The 18268-nt window shown below is 38.9% G+C and overlaps 1 protein-coding gene across 1 annotated transcript; it reads left to right on the top strand.

Annotated features, from left to right (window-relative positions):
• The first annotated feature begins 2101 nt into the window (after window positions 1-2101).
• On the top strand, window positions 2102-17038 carry clcnk (chloride channel K). The gene is made up of 19 exons (XM_061075532.1): window positions 2102-2252; window positions 2796-2927; window positions 3147-3275; window positions 5554-5693; window positions 5805-5882; window positions 7108-7183; window positions 7713-7838; window positions 8376-8460; window positions 8844-8945; window positions 9651-9735; window positions 10728-10886; window positions 11152-11221; window positions 11392-11502; window positions 11794-12010; window positions 14878-15011; window positions 15436-15506; window positions 15890-15970; window positions 16650-16736; window positions 17000-17038. The coding sequence occupies exons 1-19, from the start codon at window positions 2102-2104 to the stop codon at window positions 17036-17038; spliced, it is 2073 nt and encodes a 690-aa protein (XP_060931515.1).
• Window positions 17039-18268: the final 1230 nt, after the last annotated feature.

Below are 18268 nucleotides of genomic sequence, written 5' to 3'. Positions count from 1 at the left end.
ATTCCTTAAAATTAAAGCAGAGAGTATTTAACATGTGATGTTTTGTAGGAATATTATTCTATTTATCTGTAAAATGTTTCATATTCAGTTTTGGGATTTTGTTACTATTACATAATTTGAGTTACTTATCGTATTATTAGTCAGAGGACAATTCTACGATTTGTAGATGTGATAGTTTATGGGAAAAAAGTAAAGAAACCTCCTGTCTGGTTCTAGTCGCCTCATTTTGCTGTTACCATGGAAACAAGTTTTTATACGAGAGGAGCAGTTTGTTAGTGTGTACATTTCTCTGGTGTATATGCAAGTTTGTGTACATGTGAGTGTGACTAATGCTCACAGAGTGTATTTTTAAAATCTCTATAATAACACACACGGTAATTGAACGCCTGAAGGGGAGGAAGAGCTGAGGAAAATAAACATTAACTAAGAGCTTTAAAGTTTCTCTCTCTATTGCTTTGTGTGTGCTTCCAGATCTTAACGATAATTACCTTGACCTTGAGCTAAAATTCTGAATGTTGACGTTGATTTCTTACAAAGTGTCATGAGGATTTTTCTTCTCCCCAGGCGCTATTTAAATGAAAGTCTTTGAAGCCAATCACTGACCTAAAGAAGGTCATTGCAATGACATCATTCACACCACATTGTTGATCTCAATCTGAGCAGTAAAATATTTATCATACTGACCAAAGCTCCTTGGAAACATCATAATAGGTGCCTTGTTTCTTAAAGTTGTAAACTTTTATATAACATAACAAGTAATCTGGGTTTGTTTTGATCATAGGTTGTATAGAAGGTTTTGATCCCACAAGGACCAGCATCACATGGTTAAATATTTCACTGCCAAATAAAGAACTATAACTGGTTGATTTTTAACATGTTGGAAATTCAAATGCCAGAACTTGATATTAACGGGTCAAACTGACATTAGGTAAGATATATGGAAGGAAGGAAGTCAGAAAGGAATAGAATGCTCTCTGAAGTGCAGAGTATCCGCTGTTATGTGGGAGGGATGAGAAGGAAACCTGCAGGAGATCTCCTCATGGAAAAGACAAGGTGATGATGAGGGAACAGCTCTCAGCAGGGTGAGCTGTCAAAGAGGAGAAAAGAATATAGACCTACACATTCACTAAAGTCAATGCAACCAGTGACAGTTTAAAAGCATCTGTAGAAAATCCATTTCTCATGCTTTTATTAAAAAAATATATATCTATGTATACTACCACAGCCAGTGTAAGCATTTTTCTTAAAACATCATGTGAGTCTGAGGCTATGGCCATACCACACATCACTGCTATAAACTGGAGATTAATAGCTGCTAAAACCGAGAAGTTTGGAAACCGTGATTTAGACATTCACAACCACTTGCTGATTTGGTTGTTTTGGTCATGATGTACAGTATGCTGATTTGTTAGAGTATGTTCTTTTCAAACCGCATAAAACTAAGTTTAAGAGGGTTTTATAAAGTGCTGTGACTTTGAGAGAATCTATTCTCTTTATCTTTACAATTCTTGATATATTTTTCTGCAAATGATCCTTTAAAGTCTATCCACATGGTGTCTTTACCAACATACAGTTTTACGTACTGGTAAGTTACTTCTTGACCTTGTTAAGTGTAGGTTGATGATAAACTGAAACATAAATTAATAAATTATCATGATAATCTGTTTTACTTGTTATATTTTATGTTTACATTTCTAGGATCAGGTATTATGAGATTGTATTTTTTTTCTGCTGCGTGGTTAATGATAAGACCAGGAATCTATTAAAAAGTTGAGTAGCATGAAATGTATTTTTTCTCTAACTCTGCACAAGACAGATGAAGGGCACTTTCCTCCATAGAGTTATTAGCAAACTTTTCAACCATGACTGCTCAATATGCTAATACCTTGAAAGAGGTCAGCTGAGCAACTGACTCACCTCCACTTCACAAACACAGAAACACAACCACCACTTCCAGGGTAAGTCTGTATGCATTCCTATTTCACTGTAGCTGTAGTAACTAAAATGTGGATTTGATCATTGATATTTTCTAACCTCTATTCATACAGTGTTTGTTTGAGCCTGTGTTAACCTCACAATAACACAACCACTTCAAGGCAGAATGGAAAGTCTGGGTGAGGCTCCTGGGAGCGAAAGAGATGTCGAGAGCAACAACCATGAGCGAGAAGATCAATACGAGACATCCCATTATAAGAGTCGGCTCTTCTCGGATCCATGGAAACCATACCAACAGCCCCGTGCCATTATCAAAGGTCAGGCTGAATGTCAAATCAATAGCTCACAGAGTAACTTCATTATGCTTGTGATAACATACATGAATTTGATCTTAGTTTGACCTTAATCTGAGAAGTCATAGATTATGGTTGACTTCAAGGACAACATGTTCAATGTGGTTGTAGACATTCTGATCATAATACTATTTATATGACAATGCCTCAATACAGATTTTTATACTTTATAAATTTGTATGGCTAATACTTCTGCTAATCTTTTAGATAAGATAGATTGCAGTTTATTAAATTAGGTTTAGACTCATAATTGACCATATAGGTGTGAATGTGAATGTGAATTGTTGTTCTTCTTATGAATTTGCCTTGCGATATGCAGTGACCCTCAAGAAGATTATCAGTTAAGTATATGGAATGGATGCTATTAGAGCTTTATAAATAATATCCTACAAGCACTGTATTTGAGTATCAGATCAAACCCAGAAAAGGCCCCTGTGTATAAAGAAATCTAAATATAACGTGTTTAATTCTAATGCAGGAAGGGTAACGCACACGTTGTGTCCACAGAGTGGCTGCTGAGGCTGAGGTGCTGTTTGGGATCGATGTGTGGGATGGAGTGGTACAGCTACGCTGCTCTGGGCATCATCATGGCTTTCCTCAGCTTTCTCATGGACCTGAGTGTAACAAAGCTGCTGAGAGGTACACACACACAGAGAGAGACAGAGAGAGAGAGAGAGAGAGAGAGAGAGAGAGAGAGAGAGAGAGAGAGAGAGAGAGAGAGAGCGAGAGAGAGAGACAGAGAGAGAGAGAGAGAGAGAGAGAGAGAGAGAGAGAGAGAGAGAGAGAGAGAGAGAGAGAGAGAGAGAGAGAGAGAGCAAAGGGCACAAACAATTGATGTCTCTCTCACTTCACTTGCAGCTCACCAATGGCTTTATGTGAAACTAGAGGGCAATAGTCTGCTGCAGTTCTTCGGTTGGACCCTTTACCCAGCATGCCTCTGTGCTGTCGCAGCATCATTCTCCCACAACATCTGTCCCTTCTCCACAGGTCTGTCATTCATAATTCAGTGTTCATTCCATCAACTTTCTTTGTCATCACTCATAATGAAGTGACTCCACAAAACACAAAGACCTCCAATCTGCTTTCATTCATTGGATTTACTGAGTGCTGACAGTTTAATGAGCCTCAGGCTTCACATTCTTTTTCCATACTACAATGTGAATGTTTCAGTAATGGATTCAGTCTGGACAATATAGGATGGTAGTTATTCGTTAAAACAGACAGGAGATAAGAATTTAATAAACTAAAACAACATAGATTCTTGAAGTACTTGCCACTGTGTCTTAAATTTTGCACACATCTTTCATTCCTATCCAGGGTAAAAGGCCTCGAGTAAAAGTGAATTTTGTTTAAAGGGGAGAAGTTGGTATACTCTCTTTCTGCATAAACTTATTTGAATAGTTATGTTTTAGTATCTTAATATGGAGCCAAGGTTTATACCTGTTCTTGTTCTGTCTGTTTGAAAATGAAAGCTGAGTTCCATGATTGCTTTGGTCTGACCCATGATCACTGAGCTCCTGTATTACAGTGAAGAGTTGACAAGTGATAAGGCCGTCTGGTGCTAGAATGTCGACTTAGTACCAGGCGTTGCAGCTGGTTTGATCCAATCACATTTTGGTCTTCATAATTGAAAATCATAATCAGGCGCAGAAGGAGGTCCCAAGCAAATAGCAGCTAATACATTCCAGATGATCCAGCTGATTGCACGAGTACAGGGGGCTGATGATGTCAAGGAAGGTTTATTTTTGCTGACAGTGAAAGCTCCTTCAAGCTGCAGTATGTCGGAGCATTTACTGTAATTACAGCTATTTTACTTTTATTGTAAATTAACCACAGCTGATTGTGTTCACCAACATAATCTGGAAATCAGTCAGTCCTCTGTGTGGAGTATATTATCATCTCTTCAACCAGGACACTTGAAGTGATGCACCACAGACATTTTTAACAATCCTCAGTGGATTGTAATTCAGAAGTCTTCATGGAGATTTTTCCTAATTTCAGAAAGAGTTCTATTTTAATCTGTTCTTTAATTTCTGGATGAATCAATATTTCAGGACAAAAGTGTGTCTTGATATCCCCCAAAGGCAGAACTTTAAACTCTTATCTACAAAATCGTTCCATGTCTTGACCATTTAATCAAGACTCAGTTTCTGATTAAAATGACTGTGAGCCCAGAGCTTCGAGGCTTATGACACAAGACGATTGATCCAATACGGTTTTATTTCTCTGTTCTTTCTTAGATTTACTTTACTCTTATTATTGCTGAATGTAAGATGATGCTAACCCTTAATTTTATGAGGAAATGCTGCAGTATGCTTTAAATGTAATTAAAATTGAATTTTAGATTTAACTGTTGTCCTTAATCCTCAAGGTGAATATTCCTTAAAAAAAAACTAAATACCTTTTAATGATTAAAAGGTTTTAAAGATAATGAAGCTAATAGACGGACGATATGTTATTGATGTTTCACAGTGACATGGGCATTGTTAAGGCCAGAAATTCAGACTAAGGCTGTAATGTGTTCAGTCCAGGGGCAGGTCTGGACTTTGTCACACTCCGATTATCAGTCCACCTCAGGCTGATTGTGATATGTTAGAGAACATGATTCTAGTTTTCTAACAGGCCCTCACCCTGTCTCCCCCTGTCTCCCCCCTGTCTTTCCCTTGTCCTCCCCTGACTTTCACAGGCCAAGTCTTACCTCAGTAAGCTTTGAGTCCAGGGCCGGGTCTAGACAGGCATGTATGGGGGGAGCCACAAATCTTGAGGGGGCATTGTGCTTTATTATATTATTATTATTATAAATTGGGATTTAGTTTGAGGGGGCACAACATTTATTTGAGGGGGCCAGGCCCCCTCTTGCCCCTGCCTAGACCCGGCCCTGTTTGAGTCCATGTTTATAGCTTGTATCTGTACTCGTGAATCCTCTGTAGACTGGCAACACTGCCCTCTCACTGTCAGGACAAACGATTTCAGGAGAATTTAAAATGTGTCTGATTTCTGAGACCAGATGGTCAAACCAAACCTGATGACATGGTGTAAACATTACCAATCTAAAACAGACTCATGCTTTATTATTACTTGGTTTGTTTTATGCTGATTGTCCTTAACATCTCACAGAAGGTATTTATATCTCCTTTAACCTCTGTTGAATTATTCTAAAACTATTCCCCTTTATTAACTTTGAATGGATTTAATTGAAGTCTTTAATTTCTTTAGAACCTTCGGGCTTTTCCAGAATCGTGTCCTGATGTTTATTTGTCTCTAGGCTCGGGGATACCAGAGGTACGAACCATGCTGGCTGGCATTGAAATGCCTCATTACTTGTCTCTCACTAATATGTTTGCCAAGTTCCTGGGTCTTATCTGTGTTCTGGCAGCAGGCAGCACTGTTTCCCTGGGCAAAGTGGTGAGAGACATCCCAGTGTACCTGTCTACCATACAAAATATGTAGCTATCTTTAAAATTGTGAGTTAGCTTCATTATGAGTTATTAATGTTTTTGTGTCTCCTATCATCAGGGTCCACTTGTGCATCTTTCCACCATGGTGGGAGCCTACCTCAGCAAACTCTGCACTCTCATACAGGACAACAAGAAGGTAAAATCACAAGTAATTCAATTATAGTGAAGGCTTTACCACTTGCTTTTTATAAAAGTATAGCTTGAAAAAAACACCTTTCCAGCAGTACTGATAAACTCACAGTACACTGAGTGCGTAGCATCAAATGGCAGACAGACAAAGTTAGGGTTAGTAGGTGGAGATTTTAACAGATGGCTGAATGCTAGCCAGCTATTTCCCTTAGGAAGTAAATGGTTTTTAGGGGGATGAAGGAAAAAAGCTTCCCCCTTAAACAACCTCTCCATTTTGCCATCCGCTCTCTGCTATACCCCTATCCGCTATGAGAGAGAGGGTTGCGTGTGAGGAGATAAATAAAATCCACATGTGCAGTTGAACATTCTTATTGTTGCTAACTGAGTCTTAACATAGAAATCCTACCTGTGTCATTGGCAGTTAAAACATCCATTAAGATATTATCATCTTCAGCTGATAGGCGGGCAGGATTCAGCAGAACAAGATACTGCTTTTGCTGCATGTTAAATTCTCTGCAGGGGTGTCGTCCCCCAAAACCACACCACCAACAATCAACCCCTGAAAGTTAACTATCTGGAGATACTGTCCCAAGTAATATTTACACCAATGATCACTATCGGGACCACAAGACATCACCCCTGGTAAAAATTAACCAATCCAACCAAAACAAAACTAAAAGGAGAGAGAATATTGGACTTACCTTCATTTGACATGTGATATAACTTAAATTCCAAATCAACACTGTTGTGCGTTCACTCTTGCTGTCTTTTTTGATCATATACTGGGAACAATGTGCACATAACTATCTATATTGCCAATATTTATTTGTCAAAAATACAAATGTTGCCCCATTATACAAATGTTGCCCCATTAAATTAAATTCGCTGACACAGTCACAAAAGGGGATCATGTGAGAGATGCTGTGTTCTGCCCTCAAGTGGCAAAAAAACGAAATAAATAAACAAGATTGAAAGCAGTGCTGAGAGATTTCTTCAAAAGAATATACTCGATTAAGTTTTTATGTATTATAACATTAAATAACTCCTAGTTAAATGTGGCTCTCCCTAAAAAGGAAAGGGAAATTCTTTGACAGAAATGGACAAACTGGGAATGTTACAAATATTTTAGAAATAGTGTTTTTTAAAAATCACATTCTAAGTTATTGTATTTCTGTAATATGTCAAATCAAATACACAAAAGATGTTTAAATTATAGACTCTTTGTCTTTAAGGACAAAGGAGCTGGAGACATGTTGGTTGTAGCTGCTGCGGTCGGTGTCGCCAGCTGCTTCGGAGCTCCCATCAGTGGTGAGGCTGTTCAGCATTTAGCATTTAAATACTTACTCTCACTATATCTGTCCTTCTGTAATGTGTCTGGTTAATGCATCCACCTTTGATTTCCTTTTCATAAGCGTCACATATTTACTCGTCCATTTTAACTCTCGTCCTACACCGCTGCTCCCCCATCATCCTTTTCTCTCACCTCTACCATCTTTGATTCCGCTCATCACAGGTGATTTCCTTTTTGCAACCTTGCTGGATGTTCAGCACCTCAGGTTCAAACTCCATTTGTACTCAGCCTGAAAAATTAATTCACTTTCATATGTTATAATGTCTATAACATTTGAATCTGTCTATTGACACCTGAATTGTACACATTTTTTAATATTGGATTCTCATAGGACTTTTTTCTTTCTACATATTAGGGCAGAACAACTATTCACTAGTCTTTAAACTTGACAATACCTGCTGCTGTTTTGTCTAAGGCAACTTAAACACCTTATTCTCATAATTCTTCTGTTGTCCCTTTGTCTCTCCCTCACCTCTGCTCTTGGAGGTGTGTTGTTCAGCGTGGAGGTCATGTGCTCTCACTTTGCCCTGAGGCATTACGTCCCGTGTTTCTTCTCAGCTGCGTGTGGGGCGTTGACCTCCCGCCTCTTCACGGTGTGGAGTGGAGATGGAGGTAAAGGAAGCTCTGATCACCACTCGACAACTCACGGTTGTCAAGGTTCAATTTAGAATCACTGTCACAATAAGCTGAAGAAAAGTGACCACAAAGCCAATAACATGATCCAAAAGCTGAGATTGTATTTATGTAGGCTCTTTGAGTTTAGTGTGGCAATCCTCTGTTTGAGATCCCTCGCTGAAGATTTGGATCGGTTAGTCATGAGGCTGTAATGTTCCGCTGTCCACGTACTTGAGGACGATGTAGTGTGCTTGCTGAAATCGACAGACAGCCCTAACAATTTGTAAAATATCTTCTATTTCATATTTTCACATTTTCCTGGAGAGTCCCAACACACGTAATTTTAGCTGGTTGATAATGTTGACAACTATATAATCACCTGTCACAACAGTAACCAGGAACAGCATTTTCAGAATCCGTTAGGATGACAGATTGTGTATTTCATTATAATACAATAAAGTCAGGGAAGATTGAATTTTTGAACAGCTGTGGGAGAAAGAAGAGCGATAACTCCAATTTATTCTGTCTCCACAGAGACTCTTCAGGCGCTGTTCAAAACTAATTTCCCTGATGCTTTACCGTTCTACCCGCTGGAGATTCTTCTGTTTGCTTTGTTAGGGTAAGTGCATTTACATGACGTCTGTTTTTCCTGTCTTAAAAATTAGAGCTGACATTTGGTGGTCATACTCATATCATTAACAATAAAAATCATTTGACCAGTTCTTTTCTGTTTTCCTTCCTTTCTAGTTGGCATTTAGTTTTTTTTTCTTTCATTCATTCGATCATTTCCAGTCCTCGTCCTCCCCTCGAAGATCCTAATGACTTTTGATAGACTATTGCTCCCAGGGTTAAAATAAGCCTCTGGTCTCTCCCCGTGGATTCAGCTCTCTCTCTCTCTCTCTCTCTCTCTCTCTCTCTCTCTCTCTCTCTCTCTCTCTCTCTCTCTCTCTCTCTCTCTCTCTCTCTCTCTCTCTCTCTCTCTCTCTCTCTTTTTGAAAACAGGCTGCTGTGTGGAGCTGTGAGCTGCTGCTACCTCTTCTGCCATCGGTGGATGCTGCAATTTACCAAAACAAACGCGGTATTCGTCAAGATGCTGACGACAGAGTGAGAGCTCTCTCCTTTACAATGTGAAAGCTGAATTGTGATGAGTCACCATGCTGCGTAAAACTGATTTGGGAGATTTGGTCTGGAGTATCAATTCACAGATTTATGGGTCAGTGCCGCAAACATATGACGTGTTACGTTATATCGCACCTGCAGAATATTAAATAATTTGGGGCATTTCAAGCTATATTTAAATAATAATAATAAATATCTATCAATTGTGGTTAAAATAATTCACAAAGATATTTTCACGTTTGGTATGACCTATATTGTTTATATACTATAACATGTATGAATATGACTGACCCTCTACTCTACAGCCTTCACATGTGCGTGGTTCATGAATCTGTGCCCAGTCCACAGTGTTCATAATATTCACACAAACAATTCAGTTAAATCAAATGTAATTTGTATAGTGCGATATCACAACACACATTTTCTCCAGACGCTTCACACAATAAGGTCAAGACCTTACAAATCTTTAGAGAAATCCAACAGTTTCTCAAGGTCAAGTGTATTAATCTGGGCCCAAGTCCCTCATGTGAAAGCATATACTACATAAAGAGCAGAGTAGGTGCAGGGCTGATGTTCATTCTGATGTTGTCACGAGAAGCACTCAACAGATGAAAATGTAATTTTTTTAAATTATTGAAAACAAGCATGACTCAGTAACATTGGTGTCTATTTGTGAATGTGTCTCTGCAGGAAGGGTCTATACTCCGGCATGGTGGTCTTCCTCCTGGCAGCTGTAACGTTTCCCCACTCTGCCGGACAGTTCATGGCGTCTAAGGTGGGAATCAGCTCTCTACGACTATTCGTTCATGGTGGAAACTAAATTCATTGCTAGTTGATTAGTTAACTCTGACCTTAATCTGTACTTTCACAAGAAATATGTATATGCATACAGCGCTCAGATTTCAAATGGCATTTCTTGTACTATTGCATGATGCAATAGCACAGTTTGTCAGATTTGTGGATTCGCAGTACCAGCTTCTCTAACATCACAATTGGAATATTTCCAAATGATGGTTGGAGACTGACACCTAATATTCTTTGAGAAAATGACGCTCCTGTTCGATGATGGTTGTAATATCGAGATGATTGCAGAGAGTGTTGAACTCTGGGATGTGAATTTCAATGAGGTGGAATAGTGCATCATGAAATCAGCTCTATCTTGTTGTTGTCGGCATGATGACTTTTCTTTCCACATATCCTCGATGAGGATGTGTAGACTGATTTGGACTCAGTGTTTCAACCCTTTGCCAACGTCATTATACTTGACATGGAGTTATGTGAATATAATGCACAGCTCAAGAGAAAAACAAATCCTGTACGTTGGTACCTCCAACACTTGTGAATGTCACATCTTGACCCTAACCTCTCTTCTCTTCTTCTTCTGATGCTGCATTATGATTTTTATTTTAAGACGAGATTATGCTCTTTCATTTGGAGAGTCACATTTCTCTGCTCCTGTTGCACAAATATGTTGTGGTTCAGTTTGATACCTGATTTCTGATTTGTAAAATGACCTTGTTAAATTCGCCCACAGATAGAAAGCCGGGTCTGACGAAAGTTATTCTTGATTTTGAACTTGGGCTGAGTGCCGGAGGAAAGTTGGAAAGTCAGACAAACTTTTAGGTTGTTTTGTATTTTCATGAGATTCATGGACATGACCTAAAACAGATTTCAAGTTGTTTTAATTGCAGTGCCATATTGATCTTTTGTTTCACAACAGCATCCATTGCATTTCAGAAAGTAATGTGAATGACATTTCTTTCCCAGTATACCATGAATCAGCTCCTCACCTCCTTACTGGACAGCAGGCAGTGGAGCTCTCAGCACCAGAATGCGTCTGTGCAGCTGCAGCCTGAGGCTTTGTCTGAGTGGAGCTCATCAGGGAGTCCTGTCTACCTGTCTTTGGCTTTCTTTCTGCTCATGAAGGTGCAAACAATGATAACACAAAACCTATGTCTGTCAGCAAGATAACCCTCATGTGGACATTTTGTAATGCAAACAGTTTATTCTACCAGTCTTTGTATTGCTTACAAGGTGGTGTAGGAGTTGACCTGATTTAATATCTATTCTTGAAAAACTGATCTGAGAGCGCTGAGATTTCCCTGCTCCTGAAGGACAGTGACTCCGGCTCACAGAGCTGCTGTGGCTGATTGACAGGGACTTGACAGTTTATGTTGTTGTTTCTTCTGAGATGTGGATGTTGGTCCTCGCCTGCACTCTGCCCGTTCCAGCTGGATACTTCATGCCAGTCTTTGTCTATGGTGAGTGGGGGGGGAAAGGGAAGCGACAAGCTTTACTTTCAAAACAACGAACATTTAAGTGAGAGGGATTTGCCTCAGAGCCTCCTCTCACCACAATGTGAAAACTCTGTGAGGGGTTTCCTGGAAAATAAACAGAGAGAAACTCTTGTGATGTGTTTTCTTTTTCCTAGGGGCAGCTTTGGGCCGTTTGCATGGAGAAGTAGTAGCATATGTGTTTTCCATTGGAGGGACTTCAGACCAACAGCAGGTTTCCATAAATCCTGGGGGCTACGCACTGGCCGGTAGATAAACAATATACAATTGTTGATTTTACTAGTGGTCTGACATGTAGTCCTGCCTGTATACATGCAGTGTTTTTAGTCCTCATACATTCCTTAATTCTTCTTTCTTGTTTCACCCAAAATCTACCAAGAATATATCATATACCAATTTTTATTAATCTGATTATTTTGGAAAGATGTGCAGGATGTCAATTGGGTTTCTTGAACAACTTGGCTTGTAGACTGATAGGCATCCACATATCTTCAGTATGAGTTATAGTTTTCAAAAGTGTTTTTTTTTCTGAATTAAAGGTGCAGCAGCTATTTCTGGCGCTGTGACACACACCTTGTCCCCGGCTCTCCTGGCGATCGAGCTTACCGGCCAGTGTAGCCATGCCGTGCCCGTTCTCCTCGCCACTCTCCTGGCCAATGCCCTGGCTCGCTCGGGACACCGCCAATCCTTCTACGACACCCTCTCTATCAGCAAGAGGCTCCCACACCTGCCCTCTCTGAAGAAAGCATGCCCTCGGTAAGATTAAAAGTGTCAGTGTTAAGTACATGATGATACGTCTTTAGCATACTTTGGGTGTAGGACCTTAAAGGGACTCTTACCTTTGTTGCATTTTTACACTTTTTGTGGATAAGGTTAAATTGGTATTAATAAGGTAATGACACTCTAAAATGCAAGACAGACCCACCAGGAGTTAAAGCAAACAATTATTTCACTCTCGTAATATTTAGTGAAAACTTCAACCAATCAAATTCTTCGGACCGAAGGACCTTATTGGCCGAAAGACCTGTCTGTTTGCTGCATGGAAACAGACAGGAAGCCCGTCTGCTTCTTGTGGCGCATTCGGGCCTGTGTCATCAAGACGCGTCCTCAACTATAGGGTTTGTTTTGATTCCACGGCAGACAGTAGCGAGTAGCGACCGTATCGACCGTAGCGACTGACGATGGCAGACCAAAGTGGTCCACGGCGTACTGAAACAGCCGCTCCCAGGGGGAAAAACAAAAGAAAAAACACCGCGGATGGGAACGAGGGGGTGGGGCATTGGAGGAAGGCGGGATGATTCGAATGTGCTGTAATTCTCAAATGCAACAAAGGTAAGAGTCCCTTTAAAGATGACGTTTTTTGTCAGAGCATGAAAATTCTCAACCAACACATTTTTAGTTTTTTGTATTTGATAGTGTAAAAATTATTGGATCAGTGGACTACTTTTAAAAACATAAACAACACCAACATCCTTTCTTTATTGGTCAGAGCATGAAAATTCTCAAACAACACATTTTGGGGTTTTCTATAGTACATGAGAAAATTAAAAACTCAACTCAAAAACATTAGATGTTTATGTTGGCTTCACTAATAGCAAGGGGATCACATTCGTATTGCTCCCCGGAACAAAAAAAACTAGGAACAACAATTCTATTGTTACTACAAATTTCATGTTGTCCAACTCTTCAGGTCACGATCCAATACCTCAAGAACTAATGACTGAATCCCTGTTAGCCTCAGGTGTTTCAGATCATTGCTAACATAGCATGCTTACTTGCTAAATTTTGACCAGATGCCAATGTGCCAAGCTGCTAAAAATCACAGGTCCAAACATTAGCGTGTTATCAAGCTGATGATTACCCATGCTTTTTAAAACTGTTCAATTTAGCATATAAATAAAAACAAAAATGGCGCACAAGAACAAAGTCTGAGCAACAATCATTCAGATTTAAGTAAGATGTCATTTCTCATAGCACCAATTACAGAACAAAGTTTTCATTGTTTGCCTTGCTAGTGGTTATTGTGTAGAAATAGTCGTTCATGCTACACTTGTTTGCCTGGCTCACAGCCACCTGTAATTGCTATACATATAACTCAGCTATAGAATCGGTTAAGTAGACTTTAACCTTTGAGGCTGAAATGTGTTATTTGTGATTTTTTTTTAAAAAGCAAAACATTTTCAGGAGCCGACCGAGTCATGGATGAGTCACTGTTAATAATGAAGAACCCCATAAACCACCCACGCATCTATTACTTTCAATTTGAACACCGAGGGAGGAAACCCTTACCTACAAATGAGCGCGCACAGAAAAATAACATTTAGAAAGTCTTACGTGGCAACTGAACAGCTGTTCAACTAGAGCATCACATTCAAGCTCTCTGAGTAATGTAATTTCCCCAGACACTACACCTGCCAGAAAAATCACTTATGATATAAGTGCTTAAAACATGTGTACCTGCTGAGTGTAGCCTATAATGAAACAGTCCACTACATCATCATGGCTCAGTCTTGGATTGCATTATAAAAAAATGTGTAGAAAGTACAGATATTTGCTGATGTACAGTATGTAGTGAAGTAAAAGTGAAATTTCTACTTAGGCAAATCACAGTTCCATGAAAAATGTTAATGTACTTTGTTAAATCCCACCACTGCCACATGAAAGTGTGAATGTAAAAGGACAAATAAGAATTCCTACCGTGTCTCATATGAACACATATTTAAATGTAGAGATTCGTAGAGCAATGTAGTCAGGATGTAAATATCAAAGTAATCTCATGGGATGAACGTATGCCCCCATATTGCCTCATGAAAGCAGTAAGCTGCAACATTGAGCTTTTTACTTTTTATCTTTTATCTGTTGGTCACCGGACTGATTGACAGCCACTAATAACAACACGCTGAGATGGAAATCAAGACATTACTAACGGCTCGTTGTCAACAACGTTCAAACTGAGGTGACTTCAAATACTCCTCAAACCCAGACACCCCATGGATCACACATTTGACTGATGGAAACCTCAAACTATTTGAAAACGTTTTGGGAATAATAAAACCTTTCAAAGCTGGTTTAAAGCTCTGCTCTGTGTCTGTGATGACAGCAGGAGCTGTGCTGTAGGAGATTCCAGCTGTCATCACAGGACAGTAACCTCAAGGCTAAACATTTAATTATTCAACAGACATTTTTTCAAATACATACACAAATACAAACACACATTAATACATGCAGTATCTATGTGTATTTTATTATTATTTTACGTAGAATTCAATGTAATTTTACTCTCCAGAAAACTCAGCAAATGATTCAACCTGTAAAAAAAAATAATTTCCGGTATGACTTCATGGATTACAGTAATTCTTTTTTTGTTAAAGAATTTTTATGTAATTTACACTTAATTTAGAAAGAAATTACCTGTAAAATATATACTGGTAGATACACACAGCTTAGACCAAGTCTTGTGTAGCCATCATCAAATTAAAGCATCCATTCTTGAATTCTTTTAACACAAACATTGAAAAAAGTTTTAATGTCGACTTTTTCACCATTTACTTGTTACATTTGCTCATTTCATTCAACCTGAGCTGCTTTTATTCCAGGTGTAACATCACTCTTGTCTCTCGCAGGCTTCCATCCACCACAGTTGGACAGTTTCTGGGAGTGAAATCGGTGCAGCTTCAGAAAGCAGCTGGTTCAGCAGAGATTCAACATGCTGTCAAAACCAGCAGTGAAACTCAAATCCCTGTGGTGGAGTCACATGGTGCGCAGACAAGTATTCAGCCCCAGTCTTTTAGCTAATGAGACTAATTTTGTCCAAATCTTATAATGAAAAATAGAATATATTGAGAGTATTGACGAATCAAGTAAAAAATCAACAGGATCTCAATAAATAAAAAACATGATTGCTCACAGATTGTTGTGACATCCAATTGAGCCACTGAAGAGAAGAAAGAGAAACGATGAGAGAATATTTGGAAAAATTGTAACTGTCGCTATACAGCAGCTTGAAAGGACTGCGATAGAGACAAGCAGACAAGGAAGAAAATAGTAAAGCCTTTCAGCAGCAATCAAACAGACAAGTTTAGTTTGCAACAGACAAAAACAGCCCACTACAGACCTGCACACACTCAAGCTATAGACATTGGCAAAGACAATTGATTTTCCTTTCTTTTCTCCTGTTGAAGAGTCACAGATTTTATTGGGGTTCGTGCTTCGATCTGAGCTGCTGATTTTCCTGCGTCGCCCGAAGACTGAGGTAAAGGCCTGGACTGAGTTCAGATGGAGGCGCAGGATTAAAACTGTTTGACACTGTTTACAAGGCAGGCCACGTCTTTACAGCCAGTTGACACTGACTGAATGTGAAACAGTTCCTCAAAGGAGGACGGGAGCAGGATGCTCAGACAGCCGCTGCCTGATGTTAATGCTAATCTCATGAAAGCACACACTGTTGTCATTTTAACTGCCAAAGAAAAAAACAAAACAGAAAAAGGATTTATGAGACTGTAGCAACACCCAAGCATAAAATCAATAAAGTGTGCAGTCAGTATTAACTGTGTTCATGATTTCTTAAGTGATACGGAAAACACCACAAATCTGATAGAAATGTTTAAGTATGAATATGTTTCTGCTGTTCTTTAGACTCTGGAGAAACATCTGGATGAGGTCTGTAGTATTCATCCAACCTCTGTCCTGCTATCACCTCACAACACTGTTCAGGAGGTAGGAGAACCTAATGTAACACAGTTGTGACAAATACAAAGGAATAGTTTATAATTTTTGTTAAATAATCTTTTCCTTTCTTCCGCAGACTGAGATTAGATTGATACCAGTCAGCCAGTTAGCCTAGCTTAGTATAACGACTTGGCGTTGGTGGAAACAGCTAGCCTCGCTCCCGCCTCTCTTTGCTTAATTCACTCATAAACATAAAAATGTAAAAAAAAAAAAGGTCAGTTCTGTCCGAGCCCGTCCACAGAGAACCTGTGCACCTATTAATGCTGTTGTACCCAAACTAGCTGTGATTCACCTTGAGGGCAGTGGTGAGCTTGTCCTTAATGACTGGAGCTAAATGGCTAAAATAATTATTTAAAACCTTATTCTTGACTAGAAGCCCCACATTTTATGTATATGTATAAACATATATTATCTATTGTATATCAGAATAAAAAAAAAAAAAACTTGTTTCTTTTTCTTGCCATGACAGTGGTTTTGCTCACATGACCCTCCCATGAATGCATGCCAATTGGTCATTTTAGGATTTACTTCTGATTGGCACTAATTGCTGCCCCCAAGTGGTATCAATTTTCTCATCTAACTTCAAGAAAGACAGCAAATCAGCATAGTCACCTAAATTGTAAAATGTAATATGTCAGACACTTGAAAATGTCTTGTGTCATTGCAGGCCCACAGAATACTGAGTGTCGTTGGAGACCAGACCTTGTTTGTCGCAGAGAGAGGACGTTTGCTTGGGTTACTAACATGGACACAGGTATCAATCAATAATGTTTTGTGTGTATTTGCACTCACCAACAGTATCATCTTTACTGGTTTTGATGATGTAGCCTGATTTTGTTACCTTCCTCAGTTGTCATTGGTCTAATCCATATAAACACGACTATATCCATGTATGGATTGGTTAATATTGTGCAGATTGTTTTTAATATTTCAGACAAGAGTAGGAAGCAACATGGTAAATTATGAATTAGTAATATCTCTCCCTCCCTCTTTTTGTTTCTCTAATTCATCCTCCAGATGAAGAAGATATTGGAGGACTTGGCCAAAGAAATCTAAGCTTTCACACATAGGAACTAAGTGAATCCTTGATCTTTTTTTAAGGATCCATGAATCGATCCAAGCCTGGCTCTTATAATGACATGATGTATTCAGTCCCCTAGCATCACAATATTTCCAAATAAAATGTAATACCTGACCTTATTGTCTGGGTTTATTGAAAGTTGAAGCATGTTGTCCATTGAGGAGATAGTAAACGTGCATCATCAGTGAACTGCACTTTGTGACACAACTATATCAAAAGTGTTTCTATCCAGAATGGGATCCAGGGGAGATGAGAACAAAAAGCCAATAACTAATCAATGAACATCAAACCCTGCTGCTGGGTTTTGAGTGGACATCTCGCCCCAACACTTCCATTCATTAACATTAAATAAAGATATTGATCATGCAACATTTTTGACTTTACACATGTAATAATATTATATTGATGGGTTTTCTAACTGCTATTCTCTGTCTTAATTTTGTGAAATAATCATGCTCATGTTCATGTTCATTGCAACAACTGTTCTCATATTTGGGGACTTAAGGTTCGGTGTCTGAGACGCATCACAGAAGCGCATTAAGAGAGAGCACTTTAAAACTGATTACAGGGAGAATTCACCGGAAAAGGAAAATTCACTCATTCTCTACTCACCACTTTGACAGTGGGTGAAGTGTTTGAGTTCACAAAACCCTTTTGGAGTCTCGGGGGTAAACAGTGTTGCAGCCAAATCCAAAACAATTGAAGTAACTGGTGATCAATTTTTCAAACTTAGTAAAATAATAGAAAAAATCCTCAACATGCCTCCATACTGCTGGTGTGTTGTCAGCCAAGTGTCCAGAAGCCTCCACATTCGTATTAGACTCGAAACGACGTAATTTACACCGTGTGACCTTTGCATTCGTATTTTTCATTAATGCACTTTTGCGAGACGTTTTGCCAAATTGTATTTGGTGAATGTAGAAAGATTAAAGTCAGAGGCAGTAATGTGGCTTTGTCTTATATTTTGAGCCTTATTTTTATATTCATCTTTGAAAACATACTAATTTAAAGTACATAAAGCCAGAAGTACTTCCTGTTCACAATATATGCATCAATATAGTCATGTAGAAATTTCTAAGCAGATTTATCAATATATTTGTGTGATGTAAATCAGAGTGAATCATATTATTGATAAGTCACAGTGAGTCTAAGGATCTATCTTCATGTTCACATTTGACTAAAATTATAACCTCTGCTCTAAAACA

Source organism: Limanda limanda, chromosome 7 (assembly GCF_963576545.1).
Source record: "Limanda limanda chromosome 7, fLimLim1.1, whole genome shotgun sequence".
NCBI classification, from domain to species: domain Eukaryota; kingdom Metazoa; phylum Chordata; class Actinopteri; order Pleuronectiformes; family Pleuronectidae; genus Limanda; species Limanda limanda.
The sequence above is the reverse complement of the archived record's forward strand: the minus strand, read 5'-3'. Positions and strand labels throughout refer to the sequence as shown.